At 45.9% G+C, this 17469-nt stretch overlaps 1 protein-coding gene across 1 annotated transcript in view; it reads left to right on the forward strand.

The window, feature by feature from the left end:
* dpf1 (double PHD fingers 1) overlaps nt 1-17469 on the forward strand; it is a 47935-nt gene that overhangs the window by 16345 nt on the left and 14121 nt on the right. Inside the window, exons 7-8 of the mRNA XM_056441845.1 lie at nt 1390-1468; nt 1563-1694. Coding sequence (XP_056297820.1) covers nt 1390-1468; nt 1563-1694 — 211 coding nt within the window. The remainder of the gene's footprint in view (nt 1-1389; nt 1469-1562; nt 1695-17469) is intronic.

A 17469-nucleotide genomic window follows, 5' to 3' on the forward strand; every position in this document is an offset into this window, starting at 1 on the left:
TTCATCCTGAACCGGCGAGCCGCGGTGGAGACAGTTTGTCTCGGGGAAGTCTCCGAACTTGACCCAGATCAAGCCGGGAGTCAAACTGTGATGTGAAAGTTCAGTCGCACACAGAGTAAACTGATCCAGGTCACACAGAGAAGGGAGAGCCCTTCAGGTACTGACATTTAAATGTTTTCAGCGACATTTGCACAACCCATACCATCGTATAGGGCAGTGGTTCTTCACTTAGACACACACGGTACAGCCCGGTTCACACAAGTCGGGACGTTTTTTGTCGGTCGTCAAAAAATTGGCTGCAACGCACCGTTTTTCTTCTTTCCAATCCTTTTCGAGACATGAAAAAACGAAGAAAAAGAACAGACTTTTTGGAGAATTTCTGAACTTGTATCTGGAAGGCAACGGCAGAAGTCACATTGATTTGCAGTTGTGTTTTTTTGTGAAATTCATGTTTTTGAACCAATGCGATGTGGTTCATTTGGTGCACGAATAGAATACATACCTATGTTTTTCAGAAATCTCATTTGTTTTTTCCAACTACGAAGGGTTCGGCTAATGCACTGATGGAGCTTTCAGGGTTAAGAACCACCGGTATAGTGGATAAGAGGCCGGTGTCAAAATAACTCTCGCAAGTATTAAAATAAAGCTTATATCCCGATGCAGTAAATACATTAAACTGTAATTGCATCAACATAAATTCAAATTTTTTTTTCTCTCTCTAATTGCCGGCGTGAGGTTACGAGAGGTTTAATTTATTGTGACTTGAACTTCCCTGTATTCCCGTCGCCGGCGACAGTTATCACAGAGAATAAAATGCAAATGCATCCAGAGATTGAAATCACGCTGAGACAAACCTTTTTAAAATGAAAAAAATACAAAATAGTTTACAACTTTGATTAGATCAAACTGTCCCGTCACCCCCCCCCCCTCCTCCTCCCTCCTCCCTCCACCTCCCCCCCGCTCGTTATGGGGCGCCTTATGGGAAGATAATCAAGTGTTAACAGTGTATTCTGAAAATCATCACACGCATACACATGCTCACACACTGACACCAGGGCTGCTAATTGGAGCTGTTGCTCCCCTGCTAGGTGTCATCAGCCCCCTCCTGCTGGAAGTGGAGCTTTACACTGAGAGAAGATGATTACAGTAGAATGCAAACACTTGTGCTGTGTGTGTGTGTATGTGCGTAGACACATGAACACACAAGTGTGCTGTCACGCTCTTTGTAGTGTGTGTGTGTGTGTGTGTACACGCAGGACTTGTGTAACAAGTTTAAACTTTTTGTTTCTTTCTTGAGTTCAAGTGATTTTGCAAGTGGCTGTCTGAGATCTTACAAGCGTGTGTGTGTGTGTGTGTGTGTGTGTGTGTGTGTGTGTGTGGTCTCTGCAGGCCTGCGGTGTCGGGGGCATGAGGAAGAGACAAGAGCCGGCTGCCATTGAAGACAGAGACAAGCCTTACGTCTGTGACAGTGAGCGATGCAACCTTATTTCTTTATTCCTGTTTCTCCTCATTCTTATACAGAGAACTAATTGTGTGTGTGTGTGTGTGTGTGTGTGTTACAGTCTGTGGAAAGCGCTATAAAAACCGCCCAGGGTTGAGTTACCATTACACTCACACACACCTGGCAGACGAGGAGGGGGAGGAGGACTCGGAGCGACACACACTACCCTTCCAGCGCAAGAACAACCACAAGCGTGAGTCTGAATATTATTAAACTCTCTGTCCATCATCATCATCATCATCATCATCATCCGTCATCGTTCACTGTGGGGTGTCTTTTTTCTTTCTTTTCGGGGAGCAATTACAGGATCATTCCAACGATCCCTAATAAACAGAACATCATCAAGAGCTATTGATCGTCACGGAGTTCCTCCCGCGGCGTTATCGGTGACTCGGCCGAAATTACAACGCGAGCTCTTGTGTGGATGGAAGATGACACCCCTCCACCCCCCCCCCCCCCGCCCGACTTCTTCTACTCTTGCTGGGATCACTGGTCGATCGAAATGGGGCCCCGGCGTCTTGACCTCGGGGTCAAACGAGGTGTCGGACGCCGGCCCCGGGCCGTGTGTTCGTGCAGCTCACAGTTGGGAGGCGTCTGTGGAGACGACGATAATGTACGGACACAGGGTTGCACAAACATAATAAACTGTTTTCTGGTCAATATGGCCGACATCTTCAGATTTAGAAAAAGTCGACATCAGGGAAACGCCGCCGCCGCCGACTCCGTGTCTAACCGCCGATCATTGATTTAAACCGCATCCTCTCGAATCCGCTTGATCCCGGCGCGCCCACAATGGAGCCGGGTCAGCGAGGGGACGTGGGCTCCGGGTGGTGGAATCGCCTCAGGTCCTCCGCTGGATGAGCTTACTTTCATCATCTCGGCTTTCCTCTTTCTCGGGCGCCGCTTCGGTGGCGTTTTTTGGCCACGGCGGTCCAGTTATCGCCTGGAAGGTCCGCTTCCCCCGCACGAGTGAATCCAACCGCCTTCATGCTTCCTGCTCCAATGTTGACGAGTGTGTCCCGAACATATGACATGAGAGCTGCCGGCAGTATAAAAACAACAAAAAAGTCGACAAATCAAGACTAAAATGGATCATATGTCCCCGGCCACAGCCGCCGTTGACATGGAAATGACCCCGAGGAATGAGCTTGTATGTGAATGGGGGTTAAACAGGCATAAAGTAGACGTGCCTCATCTTCGTTTTGACTCTTTTGGACACTGATTATTACATTTCTGCTCGTTATATCCATGTTGATAGTGAGAAGATGCGACACGACACCTTCGTCGGGTTTCCCCAAAGCTAACTTAGCTCACGGGAAATGTTACCTTTTTATTTTGAAAGGATGTACGATTTAACCTTTTGCTCTCGGGACTGCTGCAGCCCGGGGCTAAAGCCACAGCCAGAAACCTCCTGTGGTCAAAGGTCTGACACTTAAAACGCAGAAGCAGCTCACCTTGATAATAATCCATATAAATATTCTTTTTAATGACTCTTCACATTGTAAAGTAATTCTGAAACTGGGCACTTCGCAAATGATGGAAAACAGGCTTCCGGACGCGCGTGAATTAAGTTATCAACATTTAATGGCAGGAAGGGTAAAACAAACATTCAAGGCCTCACGATCGTGCTCTTCATCGGCTCCTCCGCCTTCTTTCCGGCGCCGAGAATACCTGTGGAAGAGACCCGATTTCTCTAATCCACGGAGTTTTATACTCAATGTCCCTGGCCCCGGTCAAAACGTCACTTCCGGTCAAGTCGCAAAACAAGTATTTTCACAATAAGAGTCCCGTCCTGTTATTGTCCGCATTAAAGTCACTTTCACAATAAAAGTCCCTTGTTATTGTAAGTCACTTGACGGAATTCAACCGGCCTCGTCCATCTATAATACTAACATACAGTCACTCTCATGCAACATACATTAATTCTTGCCATTTACATTTGCATAGAGTAAACATTACCCCTATGCTTCATAATACATTAATAACAATATCAATATTCTCCCTAATATTTTCTATTATAATATCTTTCTATATGTATTCATTTAAAACATAAGACCTCTGCAGATGTTATCAAAATAAACTATTACAACCTAACAACATGCAGTAAAAACCCGTAAACCAGTGCGCTGCGTAATAAAATACTGGCTTTACATGACGGCGACAATTATCGTTATTGCTGTTACTCCGAAACCCCCGGAATGGATGTTCATCTTTACATTTCCGATCAGTCGTCGCCCATATGAGTTAATGTGACAACTTCACACAGTTTGAACAGCGGCTGCAGAGATGCATCATCTCAACGAGGGAAGCAACAGCTCCTCAATCAACACGTTTCTACTCCAAATGAGCGCCGGTGAACCAACACCAGTCAAACACTCTGAGACGTCACCAGAGGGATGTGATGAAGACGTAATGCTGGATGCTTACTGATGGCTTTGTTGATCCCCCGCACTTTATCTGTAGCGCCACCATGACGTTCACATTTATGGGTTTGAGTGATACGACTTGGTACTATCAGGATGTTCTGAAACTGGGCACTTCGCAAATGATGGAAAACAGGCTTCCGGACGCGCGTGAATTAAGTTATCAACATTTAATGGCAGGAAGTGTAAAACAAACATTCAAGGCCTCACGATCGTGGTCTTCATCGGCTCCCGGCTCCTTCGTCCCCTCAGCCTTCCGGCGTCGGGGTACCTGTAGAAGAGGCCCGCTCTCTCTAATCCACAGAGTCTTAGACTCAAAATCAGCCAATCCTCAGTCTCAAAGGTGAGTCCAGCCTTTAACACCTAGTGATTGGTTCAAAGTCCCGCGAGAACAATGGAGGGGTCGAATGTCACTGAACCCCGGGTCAAAACGTTACTTCCGGTCAAGTCGCTAAACAAGTATTTTCACAATAAAAGTCCCTTGTTATTGTAAGTAACTTCATTGATTTCAACCGGCTTCGTCAATCTATAAAACTAACATACAGTCACTCTCATGCAACATACATTAATTCTTGCCATTTACATTTGCATAGAGTAAACATTACCTCTATGGTTCATAATACATTAATAACAATATTCTCCCTAATATTTCCTATTATAATATCTTTCTATATGTATTAATTTAAAGCATAAGACCTCTGCACATGTTATCAAAATAAACTATTACAACCTAACAGTACCTATTGGAAGGATTGCCATGACATGTGGTACACATGTTCATGTTCCCCCTTAGGTTGAATTTCAATCTCTTTTGGTCGTCAAACAAAACCTACAAAACCACTGACACTCCACTCACCCTCAGCTGTGCTAATTAGCAAATGTTAGCATGACAATGCACAACCTCAAGATGTTGAACATGGCCGCGACAGCAGCTCATTGCCATTGTGAGCATGTTATCATGCATTTACATTAAAGTCACAGCAATAAATCATTGACATCGAGACATATACTTCCATTGCTCTTATTCTGAAGGGGTAAGAGCACGTTAGCAGGCTGATGTTAGCATTTAGCTCAAAACGGCTAAATTGCCATCATGAGCTTGTTAGCATGCTGATGTTAGCATTTAGCTCAACACGGCCTCACAGTTAGCCAGTAGCGTGGCTGTAGACCCTCGAAGGCCAGTACCTGAAGAATTATATTCAGTTTCGACAATTCTACACCCAACAGTGTACATGCCGAAACACGAAGTGAAGTCAATGACCTCCAGCTGACTTTAAACAAACATATGTATTTGCCAATTTTAACGTTTTTTTAGAAAGCAAGTATTTGAAACACATTTGCATTGAATGTAAAAAAAAAAAAAAAACACCAGATAAATAAATCGAACTTTAAGTTTAAGTTTTGCAGAATCATCCGATATCATCCTTCATCGTCATCATGACCCTTGAAGGCCAAACGCCCGATGAAGTCAGAGCACAATCTGCAAAGTCATCGTTTCATCAGAGGAAACCATTTTTAAGTTTTCCCTCGGCCAATGACGACGGCTTTCGTCCTTGTAGGTGCTGCAATCAGCCCGCGTATATCAACCGGGTCTTGGCAGCACACATGGAACAATTTAATGAAACGCGGCCACTAAAAATGTCATTACTTACCACCTGCGTTGGGCAAGCTTTAATGCCCATGGTGAAAAATACCTCATGTACATCTGGCTCAGGAACATTTACTCCCAATGAATATTGGTCACATCATCCCCTATGGGACTTTTGGCTTTTATTTAATGAGATGAACTGCAGGAAGTGAGAGTTATTGCGTTTTGGCAGACTTCCTGAAGCTCTAAAGGGGGCCGAGAGCAAAACCACCATCCAGGTTTCTGTACGGCCGTTTAAATAGCGGAGCATGCTTTTCCACAATCGCCGCGCAGTAAAAAGCATCGTGTCCAGTGTGCATGAGGGAGGCGTACGAGACTGCACTAACGGTTCTGCTAAACGCATCGAGGGCACCGTGAGAAACACGGTAAAGCAAATATGTAGGTTTCTGCACACAGGTTCAGACCTCCGTCCTCCTGTCAGCTCGCAGCATCCACACCAAAACAAATCGCTCTCCGTCTTTGTTTCTCGTGGCGGCCCAGGGCTTTTCCGACGCCGTGCGCCTTTTTAAATTCGGCGTTATCTTCCGTTTTTGTTTGTTCTCCGGCGACTTATTCTAAACACAACGGCGTGCGCATTTATCCCGCGGGAGATTGTGTCGCGGTCAGTAATCGTCAGTAAAACGTCTTCGGTTATTCACACGGACGAAAACAAAAGAAAGCGTAAAGCTGCGCGGACGTTCTTTGTTCCTCCGGTTCTTAAAACAAGCAATTTGCTCACAATGAAACGCGGATAAACACACAAAAACACACAAAAACAGACACACGTCTACATTATCTGTGCAGGCTGCTCTACAACAATGTCCACACTGAAACTATGCTGCCTCGCAGTTAATTGGCAGTGTGTGTTTTTAAATTGGCCTGTCTGACGATAAGACTGGCCCAGTGTGTGTGTGTGTGTGTGTGTGTGTGTGGGTGTGTGTGGCCATGCTGCAGTCGTAGGTCTCTCCAGTGGAGGAGAGCAAGGGAAACAGCATTTGAATCGTTTAATATCCCCCATCACTCCCTCCCAAACAGTCAGTAATCACACACACACACACACACGCGCGCACGCACGCACACACACGCACACACACACAGGGCCTCAGAAAATGCAATCTTCTCTGCTGAAATGAAAAAAAGAAGCTTAGCCTTTTGGCTTGGTGTGTGTGTGTGTGTGTGTGTGTGTGTGTGTGTGTGTGTGTGTGTGTGTGTATGTGTGTGTGTGTGTGTCTGTGTCCACATGCGCTGGTGCACATGCATTTGCAAAGGCTCTGTGAGTCTGTAATATGTGTGAGTGTGCATGAATTAACGTGTGTGTGTGTGTGTGTGTGTGTGTGTGTGTGTGTGTGTGTGTGTGTGTGTGTGTTCGCGCCATTACCGTTTTTCCCCCCAATTTTGCTGAGTGTCATGGAGGAGCCTCCACCACCCTCCACCACCCTCCACCCTTTCGCGATATTGCCACATATGTAATAATATTAACACGGCTCCCCGGAATGAGAGCAACCCATACATGCATAATTCATGCTGGCATGGAGAAGCGGTCTAGACGCTCCGGTATGTACATACGAGCGCGAGCTGAAACTTATCATCAACACCAAGAAACTCTGTCTTTCTGAAGCTCGTCCAGCTCTCTCTCTCTCTCTCTCTCTCTCTCTCTCTCTCGCTCTCTTCTCCGTTTTTCTTTCCCGTCGGTGTGATAAATGAGAGATCGCTCCGGCACGAGATGAGCTTTTCCTTCCCTCTCTTTCTCTTCGTCCATCTCTCCCTCTTCTCGTGTGGCTCTGCTCCCTCCTTTCAACCCTCCTCTCCCGTCGCTCTCTCCTCTCTTGCTTCTCTTCTTTTTTCTCTCCCATTCTCTCCTCTTCTGATGTGCTTCAGACATCGTCCAGCTCTGGGTTTCCATTTAATTTATTTCTTTGTTTTGTGTGTACTACTACACACACACACACACACACACACAGCAGAATCAGCCACCATTGCTCAACATCCCCATATAGCTGGACCCCAGATGATACACTATTTACTTAAAAGGAGCCGTGCCATTAAAATTCATGACAGCGCCTCGTATGTGTTAAAAAAAATATATATATATGTTTGTACTCTTCTACTTCTTTTCCTCCAAACAGAAGGATGGAGGTGGGGGTGGGGATGGAGGGAGGAAAGGAGGGAGAGTTCGATACGGAGGGGGCTCCTTTGGCATTGATGTGATGGTGTGAGGGGTGGGGGGGAGACGAGGAAGAGGAGGAGGAGGAGGAGTGGATGAATACGGGGGATGTTTACTTTAGAGGTCGGCCCTGCAGAGTCCACCTGAAAATTGGTTTTGTGGGTACAGAGAGAGAGAGAGAGAGAGAAGTAAATGAGAAAGAGAGGAATAGTGAAATAGCAGGAACAAGATAAATAGATTTCAAGAATGACAGCAACTGTGAATGAGAGAGAGAGAGAGAGAGAGAGAGAGAGAGAGGGGGGGGGTTGTAGTTATTATTAAACCCCCACCCTCTCAAATCAGGACTGAGATTCAGAAGCCACTTTATCTGGATGGACAGACGGTCCGACAGTGTGGAGCAGCAGGGACGCTGTGTGTGTGTGTGTGTGTGTGTGTGTGTGTGTGTGTGTGTGTGAAGAAATGCACACAACACACACATGCATGTGCGTTTTTTCCCTCTTTGGTGCGTGTGTGTGTCTGTTTGTGTTTCCGCATGCCACCGGGCTGTGTGCGCTGTACGCAATCATGTCCAACTCTGAGTGTGTGTGTGTGTGTGTGTGTGTAGGTGTGTGTGTGTGTGTGTGTGTGCAACATGTAACTGAGCTCTTTGAAGGTCAGCGTCCCTCTCCTACCACTCACCACTGTTGGTTGTTGTGTTTTTTGTGTGTTGTTTTCCCCTCTCCAGTTTTTTTTATTTGTAATTTTTGTACCTTGTCTCTCAAAATGGCCTCCATGTCCTCCTCCTCGTCCTCCTCCCCGTCCTCCTCTTCCTCCCACCCGCTGTCTACAGACAGAGGAGTGAAGGACGAATTTTGATCAGCCAACGTCAAGATAAAACAACGGTTGAGAGCCCAAAATGGCCGCTCCCCGCTCCGCGTCTATTGTCACTCCACAAGAAGCACGGTGCCTCGCTTTGTTCCTCTCTCTCTCTCTCCTTGAATTGAAGAGAGTGAGACTCCCAGCTCCTGTGTTTATGGAACTAATCTGTGTGTGTGTGTGTGTGTGTGTCGCAATATCCAAAGATGTTCCCCGCCATAACTTCCCATGCCGCCAAATTTCTGAAGTAATGCGTTTTGAATCGATCGCGTGATACATTTATTTTTTTTGCAATTTCTCGTGAACTTTTCTTTCTAAAAACGCCTTCAAACTTGTCCGATGAGTTTCCCGCTCTCGCGGAGAACTTCCAAGTCTTTCCAAAGTGCTGAGACGCGCGTGTTTAATGAGTCGTCTTGTGAAACGTCTCCCCAATGGGCTCCAGTGGTGCCGGCGCAGAGGTGTAATTGCATGTTAATGAGCACATGTGTGCCTAAATTGCCTATTATTATTATTATTGTGCCAGTGCGCACAGCGGCGGCCGGGCTCTCTCCGTCGAAATCTATTTTCACGCTTTGTTTGTTTCTTTCAATTGAACTTCTATTTCCGGGCCTCTTCTGTATCACAACACATGTTCAACCCTGATTTCCAAAAAAAAGAAAAAAAAGAAGGCGGATTGATTTTTCCAGTTGGCTCACACACACACACACACACACACACACACGCGAGTGTGCAGGCGGCGTGCACCCGGTGCTTCTTTCTGGATGTCTTCTGAACTTTTCACACTCACACACACGCCGGCATTCCTTCTCAGCTCTTGATTGGCTGATTGTTGCCGCTGCTGCTGCTGCTGCTGCACGAGGCGCGTGGAAAAGGGAAAGGAAGGGAGAATCGGCTGTTGCCTAGCAATCCGGTTGCCATAGATACCGCCGTGGCTCCCTCCTAAAAGAGTACACTGTTATGTACATTGAAAAGAGAGAAATAAATAGAGAGAGTAAATAGGAAAGGGAGGAGATGTGTAAAGAGAATAGAAAAGAGGAGGAGGAAAGAAGACGGGAAGAGAGAAGAATGGAGTAAGTTGAAGTATGTGGAAGAGAGCGGAGGGGGAGAGGAGGAGTTCATTAAGGATAACATAAAGAAAAGGAGGAGGAGGAGGAGGAGGAGAGACCAGAGACGGAAGCAGAGAGTTGCACTAAAGAAGAAGAAGAAGAAGAAGAAGAAGAAGAAGAAGAAGAAGAAGAAGAAGCTCTCCATGATTCATCATATAGATTCCCCCAGACAGTTGGAGAGGTGGAGGGGGTGGAGGGGGGGGGGGGGGTAATATCTGAGTCTGCTTCATTCTGTATTCCGTCTCAACATGTGGCGCTGTGGCTTTGCTCCGGCTCGGCTGTGTTAGTCGGGTTGTCTCGGCAGTGTTTGGATAGATATGCACCCACACCACAACCCCCCCCCCCCCCACACCCCCGATCAGCAATACCACCCCACCCATCCAGAATCCACCCTCACACCATCCATCTCTGTCTGACTGCTTGTTGTCTGACTGTCTGTGGCTGACTGAGAGGAGGGAGAGAGAGAGAGAGAGAGGGAGAGAGAGAGATGGAGAGAGAGGGGGAGAGAGAGAGAGAGAGAGGGGACCAAAACTCCTTTGATTGTGTGCTCTATACGTTCTAGAATAGTTATTTTTATGGTATATATATTTTAGGATGTTTTAATTGCGTGATGTAAAGTGTCTTTGGGTACCTTGAGAAGCGCTTTATGAATTTAATGTATTATTATTATTATTAAATAAGAGTCAGCCACGCACCAGTCTTTTAGAGAGGCTGTATTCAAAATAAATGATTTATACTATAGTGCAACAACAAAAAACGTTCGCATGCAGATCTACAGCTCCGTCATAACTTCTCTATCTTCCGTCAGATTCCGTGTGCCGTGTACTTTGTGGAAAAGAAATGAGTAAATCCTCCGCCGCGTGAAACGCCGGCTTTTGTGGAATTTGCGGTTTGTTTTGGAATAAAATCCTAATTAGTAGTTAGCACAAGATGACCACCTTGACTGAATACAAAGACATCGGCACCACCCCCACCCCCACCCCCACCTCCAACTCAAACTCCAAGCTCCTCCCGTTTTCACTGTCAAAACACCTCATATGAAGGGATGCATGCTCTCCACTTCCACTTTCTTCTTCTTTTTTTGTGTGTGAAACGTCCTCATGTTGTGTTTTTAGCCAGCCGGTAATGCAATTTTGTTGACACACAAGAGTCCAGGGCTACACACTATGGGGGGCCACGTGAGGCTGGGCACAATCCAAACAGGATTTCACAGCCGGTTCTCTCCCTTTGGACAAAATAGGATTAATTATTTGCATTTTAACTCTTCATCGACAGACACACAAGCCTGGACTGGCTAAGTGGCTCTTTTTAAGTGTGCGCACAGTGTGTGTGCACAGTGTGTGCACAGTGTGTGTGCACAGTGTGTGTGCACAGTGTGTGTGCACGCGTATGCACAGAAAGTCTGTATATTTGTGTCGATGTGTGATTTCTATAAATGCATGATTCATAGGGGAGTTATATATATATATACATATATATATATATGTGTGTGTGTGTGTGTGAGATATATTGGCATGTGTGCCTATTTGCTAAATGTGCACATATCTGCAGACTGCAGAGCCTGACGTACTGTGTGTGTGTGTGTGTGTGTGTGTGTGTGTGTGTGTGTGTGTGTGTGTGTGTGTGTGTGTGTCTCTGTTTCTGTGGGTCAGTGTGATTACAAAGCAGCGATAGATCAAGTTTTATTATGCACCAAAACTGCCTCTGTCCTCTTTACTTTGCAATGTCATCTCTGCACACAAGCTCACATTGCACACACACACACACACACACACACACACACACACACATCCACACACAGAAATGCATGCATCCAGACCCACAATGCACTGGGAGTTACGTAACCTGCTGACTGGACATGAGGGAAAGTAGAACTTGTGCGTGTCTGTGTGTGTGAGTGAGTGTGTGTGTGTGTGTCAGTGTGTGTGTGTGTGTGTGTCAGTGTGAGGGGTGTGGTAGTTCGGAGGGTGCAGGATGGAGAAGGAGCAGAAATGGGGGGAGAATCCGAGGGAACAGAGAGCACTGGTGCAGCGGGCGTCAGTGTGACAACAGATGGACCACAGGAAACAGTTCCAATTTCCTTTCTGAGAGTAAAGCAGAGGGAAGAGAAAAAAAGAAGAAGAAGATGGATAGCGAATAAGGGAAAGAGACGAAGCACAATGAAGCTCAGAGGAGAGATCGAAATCAGAGGCAGAGAGAGCGGCAGCAATAATGAGAACGCATGAAAGTGCAAAGAGGAAGAGGATGGGTGCAGGAGTGAGAGGATGAAGATGGGAAGAGAGAGAGAGAAAAGGAAGCCGGTGACTTTTCATCTGTGACTGACGGTTTCCATCTGACTGCGTCTCTGCCTCCTTGTCTGCATAAAATTTTAAAAAAGAAGAAGAAAAACCCTTGAAGATGTCTCCTTCAGGGTTTTTGGGCTTTTGTGTCTGTGAATCGACATATATGCGCTTTTTATGTGTTTATCCTTTTGTTTCCTCTTCCATACGTGCAATCTTTGTGACAGTAATCATGTGTGTGCACGTGTGTGTGTGTGTGTGTGTGTGTGTGGTGCACGAGGTTCCACAGACTCTCATTCATCATGTTAAAGAGAGCAAGCGGGGGATGGGACTGAAACTGGACCGCAAAAGTTATGATGCAAAGGCTTGGTTGTAAATCTCTGCGTGTGTGTGTGTGTGCGTCGGTGTGTGTGTGTGTGTGTGCGTCGGTGTGTGTGTGTGTCGGTGTGTGTGTGTGTATGTGCGTCGATGTGTGTGTGTGTCGGTGTGTGTGTGTGTGCGCGCTCTACTGTACACGTGTGGTCGTGGGTGTTTTCATCCGCGCGTGTGCATGTGTCTCCCTGTGTGTGTGTGTGTGTGTGTGTGCGTGTGTCTCCCTGTGTGTGTGTGTGTGTGTGCATGTGTCTCCCTGTGTGTGTGTGTGTGTGTGTGTGTGTGCATGTGTCTCCTGTGTGTGTGTGTGTGTCTCCCTGTGTGTGTGTGTGTGTGCATGTGTCTCCCTGTGTGTGTGTGTGTGTGTGTGTGTGCATGTGTCTCCCTGTGTGTGTGTGTGTGTGTGTGTGCATGTGTCTCCTGTGTGTGTGTGTGTGTGTGTCTCCTGTGTGTGTGTGTGTGTGTGTGTCTCCTGTGTGTGTGTGTGTGTGTGTGTGTGTCTCCTGTGTGTGTGTGTGTGTGTGTCTCCTGTGTGTGTGTGTGCATGTGTCTCCTGTGTGTGTGTGTGTGTGTGTGTGTGTGTGTGTGTGTCTCCCTGTGTGTGTGTGTGTGCATGTGTCTCCCTGTGTGTGTGTGCATGTGTCTCCCTGTGTGTGTGTGTGTGTGTGTGTGTCTCCCTGTGTGTGTGTGTGTGTGCTCCTGAGAGGCTCTCCTCATTAAGCAGCGAGGTGACAGGAGTGCAGAGTGTGTGTTTTCACACACCGCTGCTCCGATACAACGGGAGAGAGACACTTTTTTTTCCTTCCTTCTCCTTCTCCCACCCTTCCCCTCTCTACCCTTTGTGCTTCCTCCCCTTCCTCCTCCTCCTCTTCCTCTTCTCTTTTCTCTTTCCCCCTCGTTCGTTTTTGAAATCCTTTACAGCCTGCTCCCTACTCTCCTCCTCTTCCTCCTCCACCTCAGAACCTCTTCCTCCTCATCCTCACTATCTTCCTCCTCCACCTATGAGCCTCCTCCTCATCTTCCTCCTCCACCTATGAGCCTCCTCCTCATCTTCCTCCTCCACCTATGAGCCTCCTCCTCCTCACCCTCTTCCTCCTCCACCTATGAGCCTCCTCATCATCCTCACCCTCTTCCTCCTCCACCTATGAGCCTCCTCCTCACCCTCTTCCTCCTCCACCTATGAGCCTCCTCCTCCTCCTCACCCTCTTCCTCCTCCACCTATGAGCCTCCTCCTCCTCCTCCTCACCCTCTTCCTCCCATCTGAAGCTTCAGTGCCGGAGTGTGTTTTTCGTTGCCTTCTGTAATTGTGAGGAACAGATAAAAAGAAAAACGCTCAAACCGCCGCTTGTTCCTCCATCTCAGCTCCATCAATCAAGTTTTGTCTTTTTTTACGCCGTGACGGTACACACAGAACCATGAAGGAGCCATCTGGAACATAAAATGGTTCTTCAGAGTGATGCCATAGAAGAACCACATATGGTTCCACAAAGAAACTTTCAAACCAGGGTTCCGTAAAGAACCATTTCCTTATTAATTTCGTCAAAGAACCTATAAAGGTGTCTCAGAGAACCTTAGAAAATGGTTCTTTTAGGCACCATGTCTGGTTCCAGAAAGAAGCTTTCAAACCAGGGTTCTTTAAAGAACCATAGTTATTCAAAGAACCTATAAAGGTGTCTCAAAGAACCCTCAACAAATGGTTCTTTAAGGCACCATTTCTGGTTCCACACAGAACCTTTCAAACCAGGGTTCCTTAAATAACCATGTCCTTAAATAATTATTCAAAGAACCTATAAAGGTGTCTCAAAGAACCTTAAAACATGGTTTTTCAAGGCACTATTTCTGGTTCCACAAAGAACCTTTCAAAGCATGGTTCTTTAAAGAACCATTTCCTTAAATAGTTCAAATAGCCTTAAAAGGTGTCTTAAAGAATCTTTAAATGGCACTATTTCCAAAATGGTTCTTCAGTAGGTGGTGGTTCTTCGTAGAACCACAAAGCCTCTTAAAGAACCATTTAAGAACCATTGTTTTCATCTGCGTAGCCATGGCAACTTGCGCTCCCCGTTAGCGGCGGCGGAGGTTACCTTCGTCGCAGCCGAAGAGTCAAAGAAGTGAAACGGGAACATTAGGTGACCACGTCTGAAGGGGCGGAGCTTCATTTCATATTCTGTCAAATCAGAGAGAACATGTGCAAAAGTGAGTCGGAGGGGAAAAAAGTGAGAAAAGTCAACAAGTTGGATGATTTATTTTGCGTGTGTGTTGCGCAATAAGTCATTTAGCGTGAAGATGAGGCCGAAGGACGAGATTATCGACCATAGAGTCTGTGGTATTGATCCCAGGTCCAAGTGAGATGGAGGAAGAGGAGGATGAGGAGGATGAGATTTGAAGGGAGACACTGGAGGACAGTACCAGGACGTCGGGTCACGACTTCTCAATATTTAGGTTTCATAATGTTGCTCCTTTTTCTTGAATGCATGTTCCTCTCACCAGGTCACCAACAGTCACATCATCTGCAGGTGAGATTATTCTCTCAAAGAGTTGAACGTCGGCGCGTGCAAAGCATTTCTCTCTCCTTAAAAACAAAGAAACACAACCTCTGAACTCACTATAATACGGTTAATTTAAATGTGTTTTTTGGAGTGCAAAATGAGAGAAACCGTCGCCACAAAAAAAAGAGAAAAAGAATAAAAGAAGTGCCTCATCAAATCCCCGAATACATAAATAACTCACGAAACCAGATAAAGTGAAGAAGTGAGATACGTGAGCACGGACAATTATTATTTTGCAAAAAAAAGTGAGGAAGAAGACGAAATAACTACGCGAGGTAAAGGAAGGAGCAGCGTGGAGGAGGAAGGGAGAGAAAATTAGACGGGGGGGGGGGAGAAAATTATAAGCAGAGAGGGAGGAAGGGTAGGTGTTGGGGGGGGGGGGGATGGGGAGGGGGGGGGCGAGGAGAATTTGAGGATTCATCTCTCGCTGGATAATTCCCAGGAGGATCTCTCTCCAGCACTTGAAAGCTGTGAAGTGTGCGGTTCTGCTCATACTCCTCCTGGTAATTGGAAGAGGAGCGAAGGGGAGGGAGGGAGGGAGAGGAGGGTCAGGTAAAGGAGGGAGGCAAAGAAAAGAAATGGGCAGGAGAGGAGGAGGAGGAGGAGGTGGAAGGTGGCTGAAGAAGGTAAAGATTTAAAAACGGAGAGGAGAAGGTAAAACTAGCAAGAAGGTGAGAGGAAAGAGAAAGAGAAGTTGTTTATTTGTGATTAACCTGGCTTATATCAGTTTGTATTCCTGCTCATTAGCTCACTCCTTTTTATTCTCCCCCCCCCCCCCCCCCCCCCCCTGAAAACATGGCCGCAGGCGTTTAATCATTGATGGAGTTTGTGGTTGTTGTTTTTTTGCCTCCATGCAGGCAGGCCAGCGGGCAGCCCCGGCTCACTCGCATGCGTCAGGACCTGCTGATTCACTCTCTGGGGCCTACACGCACACACACACACACACACACACACACACACACAGGGACGAACATACATGCACATGCACAAACGACTACAAAAGATGTAGGGATGCACACAGACTCAGATAGTATGTAACCTGTGTGTGTGTGTGTGTGTGTGTGTGTGTGTGTGTGTGTGTGTTAGGCGTTCCACATGTGTGCCTGTCTAGCTCATCCCACCAGGGGATCGCGAGGCCCAATCAGCAGCGGTGAGCCCGAAAAATAAAAATAAAAAAGCAAGATATAAAGATAAAAAGCAATTGATTTGACCAGAACGAGGAGCTGAGTGTTTACGTTGTTCTTACTGTAAAATAAATAAAGACACTTATATTCTGAGTGCTCGTCCAGAATCATGTGGTCTGGTCCTCGTGAACATGGAGCTGCACTTTCTGCACATACGGTCCAAAGTAAATTAGCATTGACTCCGACATGTTGACATCTTGTATTTCACACCGATGCTCTAAATAATAAATAGTGTCAGACGGAAATATAGATTTTGGTGTATGTATATATATATATATATATATATATATATACGTTAATATCCGTCCTCAGAATGATTTTAATACAAATACCTGCAAAAAGTAAAGTCTTAGTGAAGATGTAGTACATAATCAGCTTATAATCAGTGTAATTTAGTGTCATATAACAGATGTAGTGTCAATAGATTGAACACCGTTTTTTTTTTTCACGCAATGGAGTGGTAAAAAAAAAATTACAAAATATTTCACCCTTCAGAACAATAAAAAAACTCCCTGTACGTGCTAAATATCAACATAGCATCACTGTGAGCTCAAAGCACCGACAGCTATGGAGAATATTGCATTTCGTTCATTTTGACCCCATCAAGTTTTACTCCTCCTTTAATATTAATAATAATAATAATGGAAATGTTCCCATTTTACGGTGCCGGTGCAGATTTTCCAATATAATCCTGTAATATCATATACCGCTGGAATGAAGGAGCACACTGACTCTCTGGTGATTTTTTAAATAAAAGTTGTGGACTAATTGTCCGGGGCCTTATCTGCTATATTATATGTTCCTTTTTTTCTTCTTTCTTCTTCTTTCTATAATGAAAAGTATCATCGTTTTTGTTTTTGTTTTTTTAAGCTGACGCAAGCGAGATCTCATGTTATAAACAGGAGGAGATTACAACACCGCTCGCTTTCTTTATTTTATAATGCAGCGGGAAAAAAATCCTCGTGCACCTGTTACACGTCGATATTATTTCCGGTCCCTCCGCTTTCATCAGCGCACATGAAAGTGCACAGCCCGGCCGTGAAGTCCTACGCGGTTTGCTTCCTCTCGGTAAAGATGACAGCCTCTTGCTTTTTTATTTTATTTTTTTTATTTTTCATACCCTGTTGAATTCTGCATGCAGCAGGTGTACAGCTCATCTCCCCCCCCCCCCCCCCCCTGTCTGTCATCCCGATCAGAGAGTCTGTTTTTATTATTATTTTATTTCTAGGAGGATTAAAACCAGATCCATACGAAGAGAGTAGAAACCCAATCTCTCTCTCTCTCTCTCTCCCCTCCTTCTCTTCTCACCCCCTTTCACCCTCTTCTCTTCCGGCCACACACAACTCCACCCTGAAATGGATGGATTCAACGACCTCTCTCTGTCTCGCTCATGCACCTGCAGCACTGTCTGT

This window comes from Pseudoliparis swirei, chromosome 20 (assembly GCF_029220125.1).
Source record: "Pseudoliparis swirei isolate HS2019 ecotype Mariana Trench chromosome 20, NWPU_hadal_v1, whole genome shotgun sequence".
Classification (NCBI taxonomy): domain Eukaryota; kingdom Metazoa; phylum Chordata; class Actinopteri; order Perciformes; family Liparidae; genus Pseudoliparis; species Pseudoliparis swirei.